Source organism: Theropithecus gelada, chromosome 20 (genome assembly GCF_003255815.1).
Source record: "Theropithecus gelada isolate Dixy chromosome 20, Tgel_1.0, whole genome shotgun sequence".
NCBI classification, from domain to species: domain Eukaryota; kingdom Metazoa; phylum Chordata; class Mammalia; order Primates; family Cercopithecidae; genus Theropithecus; species Theropithecus gelada.
Window position 1 is genome coordinate 49,296,259 of NC_037688.1, and position 19,690 is coordinate 49,315,948.

Consider the following 19,690-nt stretch of genomic DNA (forward strand, 5'->3'; position numbering starts at 1 on the left):
TTTTTTTTTTGAGACGGAGTCTTGCTCTGTCACCCAGGCTGGAGTGCTGTGGCCGGGTCTCAGCTCACTGCAAGCTCCGCCTCCCGGGTTCCCGCCATTCTCCTGCCTCAGCCTCCCGAGTAGCTGGGACTACAGGCGCCCGCCACCTCGCCCGGCTAGTTTTTTGTATTTTTTAGTAGAGACGGGGTTTCACCGTGTTAGCCAGGATGGTCTCGATCTCCTGACCTCGTGATCCGCCCGTCTCAGCCTCCCAAAGTGCTGGGATTACAGGCTTGAGCCACCGCGCCCGGCCTTCCTTTGTATTTTTAATAGAGACGGGGTTTCACCATGTTGGCCAGGATGGTCTCGATCTCCTTACCTCATGATCCACCCACCTCAGCCTCCCAAAGTGTTGGGATTACAGGCGCGAGCCACCACGCCCAGCCCACCCTCCCCTTATTTTTATAGTTTTGCCAACTTTTACATTTCCGTGGAGTTTTTATTTCTTTGCCATTGTACTTTTTTTTTTTTTTTTTTTTTTAGAGACAGAGACAGAATTTTGCCCTTGTTGCGCAGGCTGGAGTGCGATGGCGCGATCTCTGCTCACCGCAACCTCCACCTCCCCGGTTCAAGCGATTCTTCTCCCTCAGCCTGCCAAGTAGCTGGGATTACAGGCATGCGCCACCACGCCTGGCTAATTTTGTATTTTTAGTAGAGATGGGGTTTCTCCATGTTGGTCAGGCTGGTCTTAAACTCCCGACCTCAGGTGATCCGCCTGTCTCAGCCTCCCAAAATGCTGGAATTAAAGGTGTGAGCCATCGTGCCTGGCCTAATTTTACATGTTTAGTGAAGATGGGGTTTCATCATGTTGGCCAGGCTGGTCTGGAACTCCTGACCTCAGGTGATCCATTCACCTCAGCCTCCCAAAGTGCTGGGATTACTGCGCCCAGCTTAATTTTGTATTTTTAGTAGAGATGGGGCTTCTCCGTGTTGGTCAGGCTGGTCTCAAACTCCTGACCTCAGGTGATCCGCCTTCCTCGGCCTCCCAAAGTGCTAGTATTATAGGCGTGAGCCATCACGTCCAGTCTAATTTAGCATTATTAGCAGTGATGGGGTTTCACCATGTTGGCCAGGCTGGTCTCGAACTCCTGACCTCAAGTGATCCATTCGCCTCAGCCTCCCAAAGTGCTAGGGTTACAGGCGTGAGCCACCATACCTGGCTTAATTTTGTATTTTTAGTAGAAACGGGGTTTCTCCATGTTGGTCAGACTGGTCTCGAACTCCCAACCTCAGGTGATCTGCCTGCCTCGGCCTCCCAAAGTGCTGGGATTACAGGCGTGAGCCACTGTGCCCAGCCACATATTTCTTTTCAAATCATTTTTATTCAGGTACAACGTACCCAAAAAGCAGCACCACTGATTTGTTTATTGCAGCAAAATGAAATTTAGAAGTTTGGTCTAAATTTTCCAGCTCACTAAGGAATCTTCTAAAATTCCCAATTTTCCTATTTCTCACTAACATAGGAAATATTTGAAAGCCAGTACAGAAAGAAATGTCTTTTAAAATCTCATTGTCTATAAGTAATCACTAAGAACCTTTTGCAACTTTCCCTTATAGTTTTTTAACCTGTGTATGAGGAGTTCTCTGTACTGATATAATGTCCTGCCACTGGGCAGCTCCTGTGACAGTAGCCACCGGGGGTTGGCCCTGGGTGAGGAGGGGTGCAACAGGGAGGGGAGCCCAGGAAAGGCTGCCCTCATCAAGGATCGGAAACTTCATTCATGCACCACACGAGGCGGTGGCTCAGGGCATGCTTGGAGGCCAATACTTTGCCGGCTCTTGAGGCACCAGGCAGGCTGTGGCCAGAGCTTGATTTGTCAGCCCTAGAACATTCCACTCTCATGTCAGACTCTGTAGTAGGGACTTTCTCCTCAGAGCTGGGCAGGAGGAGCCCACTGAGGGTGTGCCATCTCTGCCCTCCAGGGAAAGCAGGAGGCATCTCGTTCTAATAGCAATAGGGAAACATCCCTCTGCACCACCCTAGAGCCCCTGTCAATTTTGGGCCCACCTCTGTAGCTCTTCTGCCCCATACTATTAGCAAAAGATGCAGGTTACCTGGGCACGTAAACAGTTTTCAGGAGTGAAGTGCCTGAGATCCCAGAGTCCACCTTTCCCTTATGTAACACTCCTGTCACAGGACAGATCAGATTTCTTCCATGTTTGGAGAACATTAGTCCTTTAAAATATCAGCCTGTGCTGCAAAGTGGGGTGGATTCTGTAGTCTCAGTCACTGTCTCAGCAGTGCTGCTGAAGCCTTCTCACCTGCTCCTTCTGGACTTCCTAGGGCTACAGACCACGAGACTGGGAAACCACTTGGAAGACCGAGTGAACAAATTTTTGCGGCGCCAGAATCACCCTGAAGCCGGGGAGGTTTTTGTCCGAGTGGTGGCCAGCTCAGACAAGACGGTGGAGGTCAAGCCCGGGATGAAGTCACGGTCAGTGTGCCTGCTCTCCACAGTGCTCTGCGAGCAGTCCCCACTCCCGCTTGCCAGAGCCTGCTCTCTGCAAAGCTCTTGGGTTTGATGTCATCCTTCAAAGACTTTGCAGCAGCAAACGTGTGCAGTAGCTCCCTCAGTCTCGGTTGTCCTGTTTGGGTTTCAGTTACCCGATAACAGTGCTGTAAGCTATTTCAAGAGAGAGAGACCACATAGCATATTACAGTATACCGTTTTTATAATTGTCGTTTTATTATTACTTATTAATCTCTTGCGGTGCCTAATTTATAAATTAAAATTTTGTCACCAGTACAGATGCATAAGAAAAAACACAGAGGTTGATAACTGTCCACGGTTTCCAGCATCCACTGGTGGTCTTGGAACATACACCCCATGGATAAGGGGGACTGCTGTATATAGCCAGTCCTACTCAGAATCCCGTATTTCATTCACTGTGGTGCAGTTCTCTAGTGAGGGAAACTGGTCAGAAAGCAGGCACTCCCCGCTCCAGGGCTGACTGGCCCATAGGGAGGACTCCAGGCCACGGTCTGAGGAGGTGGACGTGCCTCCGCTCATCTGCAGCGGCCAGAGTTAGAGGAGCAGGCCTGGTGTGCAGAAGCACTTTGTTAGCAACAGCCTTTGTAAATGTCGGACTCTGACTTTTGTTTCAGGTTTGTGGATTCTGGGGAGATGTCTGAATCTTTCCCATATCGAACCAAAGCGCTGTTTGCTTTTGAGGAAATTGACGGCGTGGATGTCTGCTTTTTTGGAATGCACGTTCAAGAATACGGCTCTGATTGCCCCCCTCCAAACACGAGGTAGTTTTCCAGCTCCTTCCGGGGCGTGTCGTTCAGTGAGCTGTGTTAGGGTAGACCAGGGCTCTTAAGTGTCCCAGAGGAGCCTGTGAGGCTTCATGGGGGATTAAAGTAAATCAAACCACAATTAACTAACCAAAGTAGTTAGTTTTGTTCGCCATTAAACTAGCGGGAAATGAACTGTTGAGCTGACTGCAGTAAGCGTGTTTTGTGTGGTGAGTCTGTGTGAGTCCCGGTCTTATCTAAGGCAGGTAAACCTGGGGAGTTGGGATGGGGCAGTCTGGTACCTGCACAGAGGAAGTAGCTCTGCCACGAGGGACTTCATGTGCCATCAGGAATCTGGGCAAGAGAGAACTAAAAGTGGCTTTTCTCATTTTGCCCCAATTGTGGCTCTCTGTGCCGAGTGGTGCCATTCATCCTTTTGTTCAATGACGAAAACTGAATTCCATTTAACTGGTTGGCAGCAGAGTTGGTGACCAGTTTTTTTTGTTTTTTTGTGCGTTTTTTTGGTTGTTTTGTTTGTTTATCACATCCTTTTTGTGGCCAGTGTAAATACCATCAAAACAAAAACTGGCCATGGGCAGTGGCTCACACCTATAATCACAGCACTGTGGGAGGCCTAGGTGGGAGGATCACTGGAGCACAGGAGTTTGGGACAAGTCTGGGCAACAAAGTGAGACCCTGTCGCTACAAAAAATAAATTATCTGGGCATGGTGGTTCATGCTTTGTCATCCTAACTACGTGGGAGTCTGAGGCGGGAGGATTGCTTGAGCCCATGAGGTTGAGACTGCAGTGGGCTGTGACTGCACCACCGCATTGCAGCCTGAATGGCAGAGTGAGACCCTGTCTAAAAATTAAACTTCCAGGGTGTTTTTTGTTGCTTGTATTTGATTTCAAATTTGAGGGGATACCCTGAGTTAAACATGTGCCTCCTTCCCACAGGCGTGTGTACATTTCTTATCTGGATAGTATTCATTTCTTCCGGCCACGTTGCCTCCGCACAGCTGTTTACCATGAGATCCTTATTGGATATCTAGAGTATGTGAAGAAATTGGGGTGAGTTTGGATGAAATTGTTTGGAGCTAGTGAAAACCACTTTTTACTGTTGGTTTATTCTGTGACATAATTGGGTGTTTTAAGTTTTCATGTATTTATTTTTACATCCTAGGATCAATTCAGAATCTCCAAAGCACCCCTTTCCAGGTGCTCCCGGAGCCTCACGGATCTGGCTCCTGGGCACGTAGCAAGCTCTTTCCCTACCTTTACCTTCTTTTCATTCCTTTTTTTTTTTTTTTTTTTTTTTTTTTTTTTACCTTTATTGAGGCAAAATTTATATATCATAGAATTCCCCGTTTTCGTATGTATGACTCAGTGATTTTTAGTAACTTTACCCATTAGTGCAAGTATCACAAGTCAGTTTCAGAACATTGTTACTGGCCTGTAAGATCCCTCCTGCTGCGGTGGATCACCTGAAGTCAGGAGTTTAAAACCAACATGACCAACATGGTGAAACCCCACCTCTACTAAAAATTTTTTAAAAGGCTAGGCTCAGTGGCTCACGCCTGTAATCCCAGCACTTTAGGAGGCTAAGGCAGGTGGATCACAAGGTCAGGAGTTTGAGACTGGCCTGACCAACATGGTGAAACCCCATCTCTATTAAAAATACAAAAGATAGCCAGGCATGGTGGCGCGAGCCTGTAATCCCAGCTACTCAAGAGGCTGAGGCAGGAGAATTGCTTGTACATGGGAGGCGGGGGTTGCAGTGAGCTGAGATTGTGCCACTGCACTCCAGCCCGGGCGACAGAGCAAGACTCCATCTCAAAAAAAAAAAAGAAAAATACAAAAAAAAATTGGCTGGGTGTGGTGACTCACCCAGTCTGTAATCCCAGCACTTTGGGAGGCCAAGGCAGGTAGATCACCTGAGATCAGGAGTTCAAGACCAGCCTGACCAACATGGTGAAACCCTGTCTCTACTAAAAATACAAAAAATTAGCCGGGTGTGGTGGCAGGCGCCTCTAATCCCAGCTACTTGGGAGGCGGGGGCAGGAGAATCGCTTGAACCGGGGAGATGAGGTTGCTGTGAGTCGAGATCATGCCATTGCACGCCACCCTGGGCAACAAGAACGAAATTCCGTCTCAAAAAGAAAAAAAGAAAGAAAATTTCCTCCTGCTCCTTGCTGTTAATCCATCTCTGCCCCAGGCGACCACTAATCTACTTTGTCTCTCTGAATTTGTCTTTTGTGAATCCTTTGTGCAAATGGAACCCTGCAGTGTGTGCTGTCTTGGGTCTGGCTTCCTTCTCTAGCACTTGGTTTCTGTACTCTAGACCTGCCCCATTCCCTTCTGAAACTTGAAAAGGTTAGGGGCATTTGATCAAAGTGTCTTGAACAGAAGGAATGAGATTTATGCTGATATTGACCCTTGGAGAGAAATAGATAACTGAACTGCCTTTACAGTGCACAGGAGGAAGGGGATGGCATTGCCTTCATGAGCCATCATATTCCCTGGTTCTTTAATGAGGCCTCAGGTTTCCTTTGCAGCCTTGGCCAGGCCCTGTGTGTGCACCCCGAGGGAGAAGTGTTTCAGGGCCAATTTGCAGGCTTGCATTTGCTTGGGATAAAGTTCCAGCCTTGCCCCCACCACACCCAGCCTTGTGGGCATTCGTTCTCTCTTGTCTCTCTGGTTACTTCTGTCCTGGCTTTAGTCCTTGCTCCTCTGCTATAACTCCTTAAAGGCAGGGCCAATTTCACTGGCACTTTCATCTGACATGTATGTGTGGGTCCTGCAGGTATGTGACAGGGCACATCTGGGCCTGTCCTCCAAGTGAAGGAGACGATTACATCTTCCATTGCCACCCACCTGATCAAAAAATACCCAAGCCAAAACGACTGCAGGAGTGGTACAAAAAGATGCTGGACAAGGCGTTCGCAGAGCGGATCATTCATGACTACAAGGTACTTGGTGCTGAAGGAAGGTGTGGTGGCTTTTGTCACTACTGAGTGAAGGATGTTTGTGTGCCTTTTTCTTGCATTTACATACTTGTTAATTACCTTCACTTATGAGGATTAGAAAGCAGAAAAATAAAAGCCTAAAGTAAGAATTTTCTTCAGCTGATTGAGGCTTTCCCCTGGCCGTCTGAGAGCAGCACAGTTGAAGCTGTTTCCGTCAGTGGGCATTGTGGGGCCTGTGCATCACTGTTGCACACACGGGCTCCAGCACCGTGGTGGGGGGTGCACATGTGTAGGGGGGTTCCGCCATACCGTGGTGAGGGGTGTGCTTGCGTGGGGGTCTGCCGCACCATGGTGGGGGGCACGCGTACATGGCCCTCATCTCACTGTTGTGCTTTGCCCACTCAGGATATTTTCAAACAAGCAACTGAAGATAGGCTCACCAGTGCCAAGGAACTGCCCTATTTTGAAGGTGATTTCTGGCCCAATGTGTTAGAAGAGAGCATTAAGGAACTAGAACAAGAAGAAGAGGAGAGGAAAAAGGAAGAGAGCACTGCAGCCAGTGAAACCACTGAGGTAACAGACGCTTGTCTGAGCCCCACTGCCCACTTGTCCCGCCAGAGCTGCAGGGTGGCAGGCTGGGAGGCGCATGTCGACTGTTAGGTCCTTTCTGTGGTGGTGTCTCCGTTCACACATGCATATTGACACCATCTGCAGCACAGGGCGTTGGTGGGCAACGGCATGGGCTCTGCGCTCTCTGCATGGTGGATGCTCTGGGGAGCTGGGGGTCCACTTAGACTCGGAGAGGAGAGAGAGGAAGACAGAAAATGGGACATGGTGGCAGTCAGGACACAGCCCGCTGATGTAAAAAGTGAGTCAGGAGGCACAGGGTTGCCAGGCCTTGTCCCCGTGTTTAGTGGCCACTTCGCAAATGGTGCGCATGCCCTACTGCCCTCTCCTTGGCGCTGCCCCTGAGTGCCAGGCAGTGCAGAGTGAGCCAGACAAAACCGCATCCCTGGCCGGGCATGTTGGCTCACGCCTGTAATCCCAGCGCTTTGGGAGGCCGAGGTGGACAGATTTCAAGTTCAGGAAATCGAGACTAGCCTGCCTAACACGGTGAAACCCCATCTGTACTAAAAATACAAAAAATTAGCCAGGTGTGGTGGCAGACGCCTGTAATCCCAGCTGCTAGGGAGGCTGAGGCAGGAGAAACGCTTGGACCCAGGAGGCGGAGGTTGCAGTGAGCTGAGATCACGCCATTGCACTCCAGGCCAGGAGACAGTGCAAGACTCTGTTTCAAAACAAACAAACAAAACCCTATCCCTGCCCCCAAGGGAGTGGCTGTGTCCTGGTAGGATGTGAAACAAAAAGAATTCAGACCCGAGCCATGGTGTGTTCTGAGTGTGGTGGAGCCCTGAAGGGGAAGGAGCCTTGGGGAGGTGATGTGTGGGCCAGACCCGCCCACCACAGGAAGGTGCTGGAAGAGGACCCTCCAGGCAGTGGGAGGAGGCGCGCCATGTGCGGGTTTCTGCAGCTGTCTGGCAAAGAGATGATGGTGGTGTGGGTGTGGGCTGTAGCTGTAGGTGCAGGGAGAGCGATGACGAATGTTGAAGGCTGCAGCCCCAGAACTCAGGACAGGCCATTGTGACCAGTGAGGAAAAACCATGAATGGAGGTGCCTCCTGCATGGGACTGAGCCGCTGCCAAGGGTGAGGCAGCCGGGTGCCGGCCGGGGACGTGTTGCCACTCTGGTGCTTGTCGCATATGAGAGCAGGTCTGTGAGGTGGGTGCCGGTTGGGCTGTGGACTCAGTGTGGGGCCTGGGCCGCTTCCGCCACGCACACTCGTGCTCACTGCACAGGTGGTTGAGAGGCAGCCGCCTGCTGGACGGCACCCCAGAGTGTCATTCACAGGACAGAGGAGGCACGGGCAGGGGACAGCGTGGGTTTACATCCCAGGTGGTTCCTAAGCAGAGCTCCTGGCCTGTTGTTTTCTGACTTGCTCCCGCTGGAGTGTAGCAGGCCTCACTGGTGTCTGATGAGTTAATGCTTGAGTTCCATCTCCTGAGGGTGACACAGGAGGATACCGCGTCCAAGACAGGCTTTGAAGGGGGCAGTGTTTGTGCTTAGCACAACAGTGACAGCTGGTTTTGCGAACCCAGGCTCTGCATCCCAGATGCTGCAGCAGGAGGCGGCCTGATAAGAGCTGCCGCAGTCCTGTATGGGGTGGCAGGGGTCACTGCAGAAGAAGGAATCTGGGCCACCAGGCATGGAAGCCTCTAGTGTCCATCAGAGCCAGTGCCCTGACCACTGAGCTCCCAGAAGCACTCGACAGAGCATAGGGACACACCCCCCTGCTGCTGCAGGGAGAGGGCTCTGAGGGAGAACACTGCTGAGTCCCACCCCAGGAGGGGGCACCTGCCTGTGGCATGGCAGCAGCGGGGCTGTCCAGAAGACAGGCCCGATAGGGGCTCCTGCTGGGGCAGCCTTCCCTGTGCACCGGGGACATGCATGTACTAGGGAGGGCGGGATGCTGAGGTGTCGGTATGTAGACCTGCTGTCCCGTGTGTGTTTGGTTCATGGACAACAATGGGCAGGGACATGCCTTCATCAGCAACACCCCAGGAGCTCGGTCTGGGGGTCCCCTTTAGTGAGGGCTGGTGCGTGGGGTGGAGCACTGCTTTGCCATTAAAAATCATGCTGTCGAGTCTGGGAAATGGGGAAAGGCTCGCGATAGTGTCAGGTGGGGTGAGAAATGGAACCAGCTCCCTGTATGTACTCCCAGCTTCATGAGGAATGTCGCAAACACAGAGACAAATGTACCCAGGGAGAGCTCCAGAACACAGAACACTGCTGCTCAGGAAGACCAGAAAAACAAAACTTTTTAAAATTACTTGTCTATATTTTCTTAATTTCATGAACATACTTATTTTACAATTTTGTAAAAATAGACTTCCAGGCTGGGCATGGTGGCTCACGCCTGTAATCCCAGCGCTCTGGGAGGCCAAGGCGGGTGGATCACTTGAAGTCAGGAGTTTGAGACCAGCTTGGCCAACATGGTGAAACCCCGTCTCTACTAAAAATACAAAAATTAGCCGGCTGTGGTGGCGGGTGCCTGTAGTCCCAGCTACTCGGGAGGCTGAGGCAGGAGACTCGCTTGAACCTGGGAGGTGGAGATTGCAGTGAACCGAGATCGCGCCACTGCACTCTGGCCTGGTAACAGAGCGAGACTCCAACTCAAAAAAAAAAAAGAAAAAATAGATACCGGCCGATGCAGTGGCTCGTGCCTGGAATCCTAGCACTTTGGGAGGCCAAGGCAGGCAGATCACTTGAGAAACCAGCCTGGCCAACATGGTGAAACCCTGTCTCTACTAAAAATACAAAAATTAGCTGGGTGTGGTGGTGCACGCCTGTAGTCCCAGCTACTGAAGAGGCTGAGGCAGGAGAATCGCTTGAACCCAGGTTGCAGTGAGCCAAGATTGCACCACTGCACTCCAGCCTAGTGACAGAGTGAGACTCCGTCTAAAAAAAAAAAAAAGGCTTCCTTTGTTTTAAGGCTGACACACAAATTGAGCAGGGAGTTCCAGTATATTCCAGCACCCAGTTTGTTCTGTTACTAATGTCTTAGCGTGGCACGTCTGCTGCCACGGTGAGCCATTTGTTGATGTTGATGCATTATTATTAACTAAAGTTCACACTTTGTTCCAATTTCCTCAGTTTTCCCCTCATGTCCCTTTTCTGTCCCGAATCCCATGGAGGACCCACATGACATTTGGGCTCCTTGGGCTCCTTGTCAGTGAGGCGGGATTGTTGAATTCTCTCTGGACTGACCCCTCTCTATGAACACCAAGTCTCTCTCTCTCATCTTGTTAAAAATTAAGCTCTCTGGCTGGGCGCGGTGGCTCCCGCCTGTAATCCCAGCACTGTGGGAGGCCCAGGCGGGTGGATCACCCGAGGTCCGGAGTTCGAGACCAGCCTGGCCAACATGGTGAAACCCCGTCTCTACTAAAAATACAAAAATTAGCTGGGTATAGTGGGCCGCGCCTATAATCCCAGGTACTAGGGAGGCTGAGGCAGGAGAATCGCTTGAACCTTGGAGGCAGAGGTTGCAGTGAGCCGAGATCACGCCATTGCACTTCAGCCTGGGTGACAAGGACAAGACTCTGTCTCAAAAAATTAATAAGTAGCCGGGTATGGTGGGGGGTGCCTGTAATCCCAGCTACTCAGGAGGCTGAGGCAGGAGAATCACTTGAGCCCGAGATCACACCACTGCACTCCAGCTTGGTAACAAGAGGGAAACTCCATCTCTCAAAAAAAAATAAAGCTATCTGTGGAAGTGTAAATGAGTAACAAGCCTGCGTTCTTTCCAGAGGAGGAGCCTGTGGGCTGAGAGCAAGCCCAACTTCAGCCAGTCAGGTGCAGCACTGATGGCCCCGGCAGGGAGCCAGCCTGCTCTCAGCAGGCCTTGAGTGGACCCTGCAGGGGCCTTGGAGTCCCTGCTCTTGATGGGGCAGCTGCTTTTCCCTTCAGCAGCTCTCCTGTCTCCTGAGAGCTCTCGCTTTCTCGGGTGTGTAGAGCCTTCCTCAAGGCAGGCAGCCGCTGACCACAGCTGTGACGTGGAATCTTCCGCCTCTGGTTGTGGTGCAGTGGAAACGGCGCCCACTGCCCTTATTTGTTAATTTCTGAACTTGCGCTCTGCGTCTGTTTTCCACTCTAGAGGCACCGTGGCATAAAGCTGATAATGGCACCAGCCTAGCCGAGGACAGGCCCTGCTCTGTCCCGAAGGCAGCAGCACCTGCAGCCACCTGTAGCTGTGCACGTGTGGGGTCTGCCTGGCAGTGACCTGCTTTGGCCTGAGCTTCCTGATGCCCACGGCCTGGGAGCTGGGAATCCATGCCAAGTGTGGAGGGGCACTTACCTGGTCTCACAACGTTGCGTGTTGTTGCAGGGCAGTCAGGGTGACAGCAAGAATGCCAAGAAGAAGAATAACAAGAAAACTAACAAGAACAAAAGCAGCATCAGCCGCGCCAATAAGAAGAAGCCCAGCATGCCCAACGTGTCCAATGACCTGTCCCAGAAGCTGTATGCCACCATGGAGAAGCACAAGGAGGTAGGCGTGGGCTGCAGTGCTGCAGCCGAAAGGAGGGAAAGACTTGCAGCTGGCGGTCGAGGGCCCCTGTGCAGGTCTGTGGCGGGAGGGAAGTGGTCCCCAGGAAGCCAAGTGGACCAGTAGGGTGACACCATGCAACGTGTCACCAATTCCGTTCCATCCCAAGTCATCAGGGCCTTCAGGCTCAGCCACCTGCCTTTTGTGCAGGCTGGCTCAGAGCGACTGCCCTGAGCTCACCACTGGAGGTGCCACATCCCTTGTGTGAGACTAAAGCCCCTCCTCTCCTGCAGGTCTTCTTTGTGATCCACCTGCACGCCGGGCCTGTCATCAACACCCTGCCCCCCATCGTCGACCCCGACCCCCTGCTCAGCTGTGACCTCATGGATGGGCGCGATGCCTTCCTCACCCTTGCCAGAGACAAGCACTGGGAGTTCTCCTCCTTGCGCCGCTCCAAGTGGTCCACGCTCTGCATGCTGGTGGAGCTGCACACCCAGGGCCAGGACCGCTTTGTCTACACCTGCAACGAGTGCAAGCACCACGTGGAGACACGCTGGCACTGCACTGTGTGCGAGGTAGGCCCTGTGCCGCCCCCACCTTCACCCCCGAAGCTGGCTTGGGGTCTGACGAAGCATCCTGTCCCTTTGCATGGGTGCCAGGGTTGGTGTCTGTACCAGACGGCGGCTGCACTGACTCCTCGAGAAGTAGGACAGTGTCACAAGGCAGAAGGCGTTGCCGTGTGTGTTTCCTAAACCTACTCTGTGTAGCCACAGCCACAGGCCTGACCCTGGGGACAGCCAGAGGGAGGCTATGCTGGGAAGTCTGGCCTGGCTGTGCCCAGTTATAGTCTTGCTAAACGGCTGGAAACACCCACTGTCCTGTTGGCGGCTTGGGCCCCTCTGGTCGCTTGTTCCCGACAGACCCCACAGTCATGCTCCCTCACTCCCCTCTAGGAATTTTAACCCCACTGCAAAATGGTGCGTGTGTCCCTTGCATGGGCTGAGTCAGGCTGTGCAAGGCAGGCAGGTGACAGATCCCACCATCCCCTCCCAGGACAGTCACCATCACCTGCCAATCCGGAGCCCACTTACTTGCTGTGGTGTCTGTAGGGAGGCAGAACGGGTCCTCAGCAGAGTGAGGGCCTTTCTTCTCTCCCCACCCTCACACACCTCTCCTGCTTTCCACCTTTCTCCAGTCTCCTTTGTCCTCTTTCTAGTTTCTGAATACGGCAGTTTTCATATCTCTCTGTGAACACAGTCATCGTACCTGGTCCTAGGACTCCATCAGGTTGCCAGGTGCAAGGAGTTTTCAGTAACTTGGGCTTGCGCATTGGGGAAGGCCCACTGATGCGCTGTGGATAGCCCAGGCCTTCCCAGAGGCACTTCCTGGTAGCTATTGGCGCTTTGGGAGGGACCGGCCTCTCTCAACCTTTCACTGTCAGGCTTCATAGTTTGAGTACAGGAGTTGAACAGGCTGTGGCAGGGGCCGATGTGACTCCTAGGGCAGGGGAAGTCAGAAGGAACAGGGGCTGGTGTCTACTGCCCATGAGCTCACAGGCCAGGGCTTCTCAGGGCATAGGTCAGGTTATCTTTGAGCCTTCAGGGCTGTTCCCAGGAGTGAAGGTCCTTGGGAGCAACACATAGATGGTCCATGCCCCCATCCTGTCCATGCTCCCATCCTGACTGTGCCCCCATCCTGTCCATGCTCCCATCCTGACTGTGGCCCCGTCCTGTCCGTGCTCCCATCCTGACTGTGCCCCCGTCCTGTCCGTGCTCCCATCCTGTGCCCCCGTCCTGTCCGTGCTCCCATCCTGTCTATATTCCCGTCCTGTCTGTGCGCACTTCCTGTGTGGGTCTCCCACCTGTCTGTGCTCCTGTTCTGTCCGTGCTCCCTTCCTGTCCAAGTTGCTCACCTGTCCACGCTCCCATCCTGTCTGGGTCTCCCACCTGTCAGTGCTCCCGTCCTGTCTGTGCTCCCATCTTGTCCGTGTCTCCCATCCTGTCCTGTTCATGCTCCCGTCCTGTCCATGCTCCCATCCTTTCCGTGTTCCCATCCTGTCTGGGTCTCCTATCCTGCCTGGGTCTCCTGGCACAGACCCAGACTTAGAGGTGTAGGGAAGCAGCCAGGGTGCCTGGTGGTACTGGGCCCCATGCTGACACCGGGCCTGTCCCCTTTCCTTGCTTGCAGGACTACGACCTCTGCATCAACTGCTATAACACGAAGAGCCATGCCCATAAGATGGTGAAGTGGGGGCTGGGCCTGGACGACGAGGGCAGCAGCCAGGGCGAGCCACAGTCAAAGAGCCCCCAGGAGTCGCGCCGGCTGAGCATCCAGCGCTGCATCCAGTCACTGGTGCACGCGTGCCAGTGCCGCAACGCCAACTGCTCGCTGCCATCCTGCCAGAAGATGAAGCGGGTGGTGCAGCACACCAAGGGCTGCAAGCGCAAGACCAATGGGGGCTGCCCGGTGTGCAAGCAGCTCATCGCCCTCTGCTGCTACCACGCCAAGCACTGCCAAGAAAACAAATGCCCTGTGCCCTTCTGCCTCAACATTAAACACAAGCTCCGCCAGCAGCAGATCCAGCACCGCCTGCAGCAGGCCCAGCTCATGCGCCGGCGGATGGCCACCATGAACACCCGCAACGTGCCTCAGCAGAGTCTGCCTTCTCCTACCTCAGCACCGCCCGGGACCCCCACGCAGCAGCCCAGCACGCCCCAGACGCCGCAGCCCCCCGCCCAGCCCCAACCCTCACCCGTGAGCATGTCACCAGCTGGCTTCCCCAGCGTGGCCCGGACTCAGCCCCCCACCACGGTGTCCACAGGGAAGCCTACCAGCCAGGTGCCGGCCCCCCCGCCCCCGGCCCAGCCCCCTCCTGCAGCGGTGGAAGCGGCTCGGCAGATCGAGCGTGAGGCCCAGCAGCAGCAGCATCTGTACCGGGTGAACATCAACAACGGCATGCCCCCAGGACGCACGGGCATGGGGACCCCGGGGAGCCAGATGGCCCCCGTGAGTCTGAATGTGCCCCGACCCAACCAGGTGAGCGGGCCCGTCATGCCCAGCATGCCTCCCGGGCAGTGGCAGCAGGCACCCCTTCCCCAGCAGCAGCCCATGCCAGGCTTGCCCAGGCCTGTGATATCCATGCAGGCCCAGGCGGCCGTGGCTGGGCCCCGGATGCCCAGCGTGCAGCCGCCCAGGAGCATCTCACCCAGCGCTCTCCAAGACCTGCTGCGGACCCTGAAGTCGCCCAGCTCCCCTCAGCAGCAACAGCAGGTGCTGAACATTCTCAAATCAAACCCGCAGCTAATGGCAGCTTTTATTAAACAGCGCACAGCCAAGTACGTGGCCAATCAGCCTGGCATGCAGCCCCAGCCTGGCCTCCAGTCCCAGCCCGGCATGCAACCCCAGCCTGGCATGCACCAGCAGCCCAGCCTGCAGAACCTGAATGCCATGCAGGCTGGTGTGCCGCGGCCCGGTGTGCCTCCACAGCAGCAGGCGATGGGAGGCCTGAACCCCCAGGGCCAGGCCTTGAACATCATGAACCCAGGACACAACCCCAACATGGCGAGTATGAATCCACAGTACCGAGAAATGCTACGGAGGCAGTTGCTGCAGCAGCAGCAGCAGCAGCAGCAACAACAGCAGCAACAGCAGCAGCAGCAGCAAGGGAGTGCCGGCATGGCTGGGGGCATGGCGGGGCACGGCCAGTTCCAGCAGCCTCAAGGACCCGGAGGCTACCCACCAGCCATGCAGCAGCAGCAGCGCATGCAGCAGCATCTGCCCCTCCAGGGCAGCTCCATGGGCCAGATGGCGGCTCAGATGGGACAGCTTGGCCAGATGGGGCAGCCGGGGCTGGGGGCAGACAGCACCCCCAACATCCAGCAAGCCCTGCAGCAGCGGATTCTGCAGCAACAGCAGATGAAGCAGCAGATTGGGTCCCCAGGCCAGCCAAACCCCATGAGCCCCCAGCAACACATGCTCTCAGGACAGCCACAGGCCTCGCATCTCCCTGGCCAGCAGATTGCCACATCCCTTAGTAACCAGGTGCGGTCTCCAGCCCCTGTCCAGTCTCCACGGCCCCAGTCCCAGCCTCCACATTCCAGCCCATCACCACGGATACAGCCCCAGCCTTCGCCACACCACGTCTCACCCCAGACTGGTTCCCCCCACCCCGGACTCGCAGTCACCATGGCCAGCTCCATAGATCAGGGACACTTGGGGAACCCCGAACAGAGTGCAATGCTCCCCCAGCTGAACACCCCCAGCAGGAGCGCGCTGTCCAGCGAACTGTCCCTGGTCGGGGACACCACGGGGGACACGCTAGAGAAGTTTGTGGAGGGCTTGTAGCATTGTGAGAGCATCACTTTTTTTCCCTTTCATGTTCTTGGACCTTTTGTACTGAAAATCCAGGCATCTAGGTTCTTTTTATTCCTAGATGGAACTGCGACTGCCAAGCCATGGAAGGGTGGATTGATGTTTAAAGAGACAATACAAAGAATATATTTTTTTGTTAAAAACCAGTTGATTTAAATATCTGGTCTCTTTCTTTTTGGTTTTTTTTTTTTTTTTTTGGGGGGGGGTTGTTTTTTTTCCGTTTTGTTTTTGTTTGGGGGGAGGGGGGTTTTGTTTGGATTCTTTTTGTCGTCATTGCTGGTGACTCATGCCTTTTTTTAACGGGAAAAACAAGTTCATTATATTCATATTTTTTATTTGTATTTTCAAGACTTTAAACATTTATGTTTAAAAGTAAGAAGAAAAATAATATTCAGAACTGATTCCTGAAATAATGCAAGCTTATAATGTATCCCGATAACTTTCTGATGTTTCGGGAAGATTTTTTTCTATAGTGAACTCTGTGGGCGTCTCCCAGTATTACCCCTGGACGATAGGAATTGACTCCGGCGTGCACACACACGTACACACACCCACACACATCTATACATAATGGCTGAAGCCAAACTTGTCTTGCAGATGTAGAAATTGTTGCTTTGTTTCTCTGATAAAACTGGTTTTAGACAAAAAATAGGGATGATCACTCTTAGACCATGCTAATGTTACTAGAGAAGAAGCCTTCTTTTCTTTCTTCTATGTGAAACTTGAAATGAGGAAAAGCAATTCTAGTGTAAATCATGCAAGCGCTCTAATTACTATAAATACGAAACTCGAGAAGATTCAATCACTGTATAGAATGGTAAAATACCAACTCATTTCTTATATCATATTGTTAAATAAACTGTGTGCAACAGACAAAAAGGGTGGTCCTTCTTGAATTCATGTACATGGTATTAACACTTAGTGTTCGGGGTTTTTTGTTATGAAAATGCTGTTTTCAACATTGTATTTGGACTATGCATGTGTTTTTCTCCCCATTGTATATAAAGTACCGCTTAAAATTGATATAAATTACTGAGGTTTTTAACATGTATTCTGTTCTTTAAGATCCCTGTAAGAATGTTTAAGGTTTTTATTTATTTATATATATTTTTTGAGTCTGTTCTTTGTAAGATACGGTTCTGGTTGTTCACTCATAGCGCAGAGGCTGGGGCTGCGGTTGTGGTTGTGGCGGCGTGGGTGGTGGCTGGGAACTGTGGCCCAGACTTAGTGGCTGCCTGGAGGCTTTTCTTCCCAGAGACTGAGGTGGGCGGCTCAGCGTTGGCCCCACACATTCGAGGCTCACAGGTGGATGTTGCTCACACAGTTAGGGTCGTCAGTTGGTCTGGAACTACACGTGGCCCACTCCTCCATCCTCCCTGTCCATCACAGCTGCCACCCCCAGAGGCAGGGCTGCTTCCCGTGTTCAGGTGGCTCCCCACATACACAGCTCCCAGAATCTGAGGCAAAGGGTGCTCCAGGCTCGCGAGGTGCTTCCTGACTTCCCCCCACATCCTGCGGCTGCCATGCAGCGTGTCCCGTGTGGCCTTTGAGGAAATGCTGAGGGACAGACACCTTGGAGCACCAGCTCCAGTCCCTGTTGCAGTGAGAAAGGCACCCACTTCGGAGGATACTTGCATTTAGGCACATGGTCTGCCTCCCTTGGAGTCCAGTTCCAGGCTCCCTTACTGAGTGGGTGAGACAAGTTCACAAAAACCATAAAACAGAGGAGGACCTGCGGCGGGGGAGCTGAAGTTCATCCCCTAGCCTACCACCCCCGATACCCAGAGAACTCACTTTATCCCTAGTCCTCCAGCAAAGGCTGGTCTTGGTGGGGGGTGATGGTAAATTTAGAAATCATGGCCCAAATAGCTTCCATTTGGGCCCTTTACATTCTCAGGTATTTATTTTAAATACTTGAATACTTGGTTTGGGAATCTAAATTCGAGGAACGTGTCTGAGAAATTGGAAACATCCAATCTAGTTTTAGCACAGAGTTTTGAACCTTGAGTTATAAAATGTAGAATAATTAAACCAAGTAAAAATAAGACCACCGTCTGGCACCCCCGACCAGCCCCCGGTTCACCCCATCCCAGGAGGGGAAGCACAGGCCGGGCCTCCGGGGATTGCTGCCCCTGCTCGGCCTGCTGGGTTCTTACACCTCCACCGTCCTCTTCACCTTTTCCAGCCATAGGGAAGCCTTGAGCCATGTGTTCAAACAAGAGGTGGGGCTAGAGCCTGGGAGCAGTAGCTCTAAGCTCACACCCAGAAAGTGGCACCCTCCTGGTTGTGCAGCCTTTTAATGTGGGCAGTGGAGGGGCCTCTGTTTCAGGTTATCCTGGCATTCAAAACTTTATGTACCAACCTCATCCTCTTTGGAGTCTGCATCCTGTGCAACCGTCTTGGGCAATCCAGATGTCGAAGGATGTGACCGAGAGCATGGTCTGTGGATGCTAACCCTAAGCTTGTCGTAAGGAAATTTCTGTAAGAAAGCTGGAAAGCCCCAACGCTGTGTCTCATGCTGTATACTTAAGAGGAGAAGAAAAAGTCCTATATTTGTGATCAAAAAGAGGAAACTTGGAATGTGATGGTGTTTATAATAAAAGATGGTAAAACTACTTGGATTCAAAGATGGTTCAGATTGGCTAATGACTTAGAGTTAGCTCAACAGCTCGTCATTATAGGATTGCAGATGCGGGCCGGGCGCGGTGGCTCACGCCTGTAATCCCAGCATTTTGGGAGGCCAAGGCGGGTGGATCATGAAGTCAGGAGTTCGAGACCAGCCTGGCCAAGGTGGTGAAACCCGGTCTCTATTAAAATACAAAAAAATTAGCTGGGAGTGGTGGTGGGCGCCTAGAATTGCAGCTACTCAGGAGGCTGAGGCAGAGAATCGCTTGAACCCAGGAGGCGGAGGTTACAGTGACAGTGAGCCGAGATCGCACCCCTGCACTACAGCCTGGGCGGCGGCGAGACTTCGTCTCAAAAAAAAAAAAAAAAGATTGTAGGTGCTGGCTGGGCGTGGTGGCTCATGCCTATAATCCCAGCACTTTGGGAGGCTGAGGTGGGTGGATCACATGGTCAGGAGTTTGAGACGAGCCTGGGCAATATGGTGAAACCCCGTCTCTACTAAAAAAATACAAAAAATTGACCGGGGTGCAGTGGCTCATGCCTGTAATCCCAGCATTTTGGGAGGCCAAGGCAGGCGGATCACGAGGTCAGAGTTTGAGACCAGTCTGACCAGCTTGGTGAAACCCTGTCTCTTCTAAAAATACAAAAATTAACGTGGTAGCGCACCCCTGTAATCCCAGCTACTCAGGAGGCTGAGGCAGGAGAACCACTTAAACCCAGGAGGCGGAGGTTGCAGTGAGCCAAATTGCACCACCGCACTCCAGCCTGGGCAACAGAGCGAGACACTGTCTCAAACAAAAAGAAAAGAAAAGAAAAACTTTGCTGGGCGTGGTGGTACCCATCTGTAGTCCTAGCTACTAAGGAGGCTGAGGCAGGAAAATCAGTTAAACCCAGGAGGTGGAGGTTACAGTGAGCCAAGATCATGCCATTGCACTCCATCCTGGGCAACAGAGTGAGACTTTGTCTCAAAAAAAAAAAAAAAGAAAATTGCAGATGCTTAGTGGAGTTTTTCTCCACAGAGCATGTGTTTGATGCTATCTTTGAAATTCTATCATGTTGGCCGGGCGCGGTGGCTCAAGCCTGTAATCCCAGCACTTTGGGAGGCCGAGACGGGCGGATCACGAGGTCAGGAGTTCGAGACCATCCTGGCTAACACGGTGAAACCCCGTCTCTACTAAAAAATACGAAAAACTAGCCGGGAGAGGTGGCAGGCGCCTGTAGTCCCGGCTACTCGGGAGGCTGAGGCAGGAGAATGGCGTAAAAACCCGGGAGGCGGAGCTTGCAGTGAGCTGAGATCCGGCCACTGCACTCCAGCCTGGGCGACACAGCGAGACTCCGTCTCAAAAAAAAAA

At 52.8% G+C, this 19,690-nt stretch overlaps 1 protein-coding gene across 2 annotated transcripts in view; it reads left to right on the forward strand.

The window, feature by feature from the left end:
• The window catches only part of CREBBP (CREB binding protein), a 155,545-nt gene extending 137,217 nt beyond the window's left edge, over window positions 1-18,328 (forward strand). For both annotated transcript variants that reach the window (XM_025370196.1, XM_025370197.1), the window contains 8 exons: window positions 2,324-2,474; window positions 3,146-3,292; window positions 4,233-4,346; window positions 6,079-6,244; window positions 6,647-6,814; window positions 11,184-11,345; window positions 11,636-11,917; window positions 13,530-18,328. In XM_025370196.1, coding sequence (XP_025225981.1) covers window positions 2,324-2,474; window positions 3,146-3,292; window positions 4,233-4,346; window positions 6,079-6,244; window positions 6,647-6,814; window positions 11,184-11,345; window positions 11,636-11,917; window positions 13,530-15,686 — 3,347 coding nt within the window. In that variant the 3' untranslated portion in view covers window positions 15,687-18,328. The remainder of the gene's footprint in view (window positions 1-2,323; window positions 2,475-3,145; window positions 3,293-4,232; window positions 4,347-6,078; window positions 6,245-6,646; window positions 6,815-11,183; window positions 11,346-11,635; window positions 11,918-13,529) is intronic.
• Window positions 18,329-19,690: the final 1,362 nt, after the last annotated feature.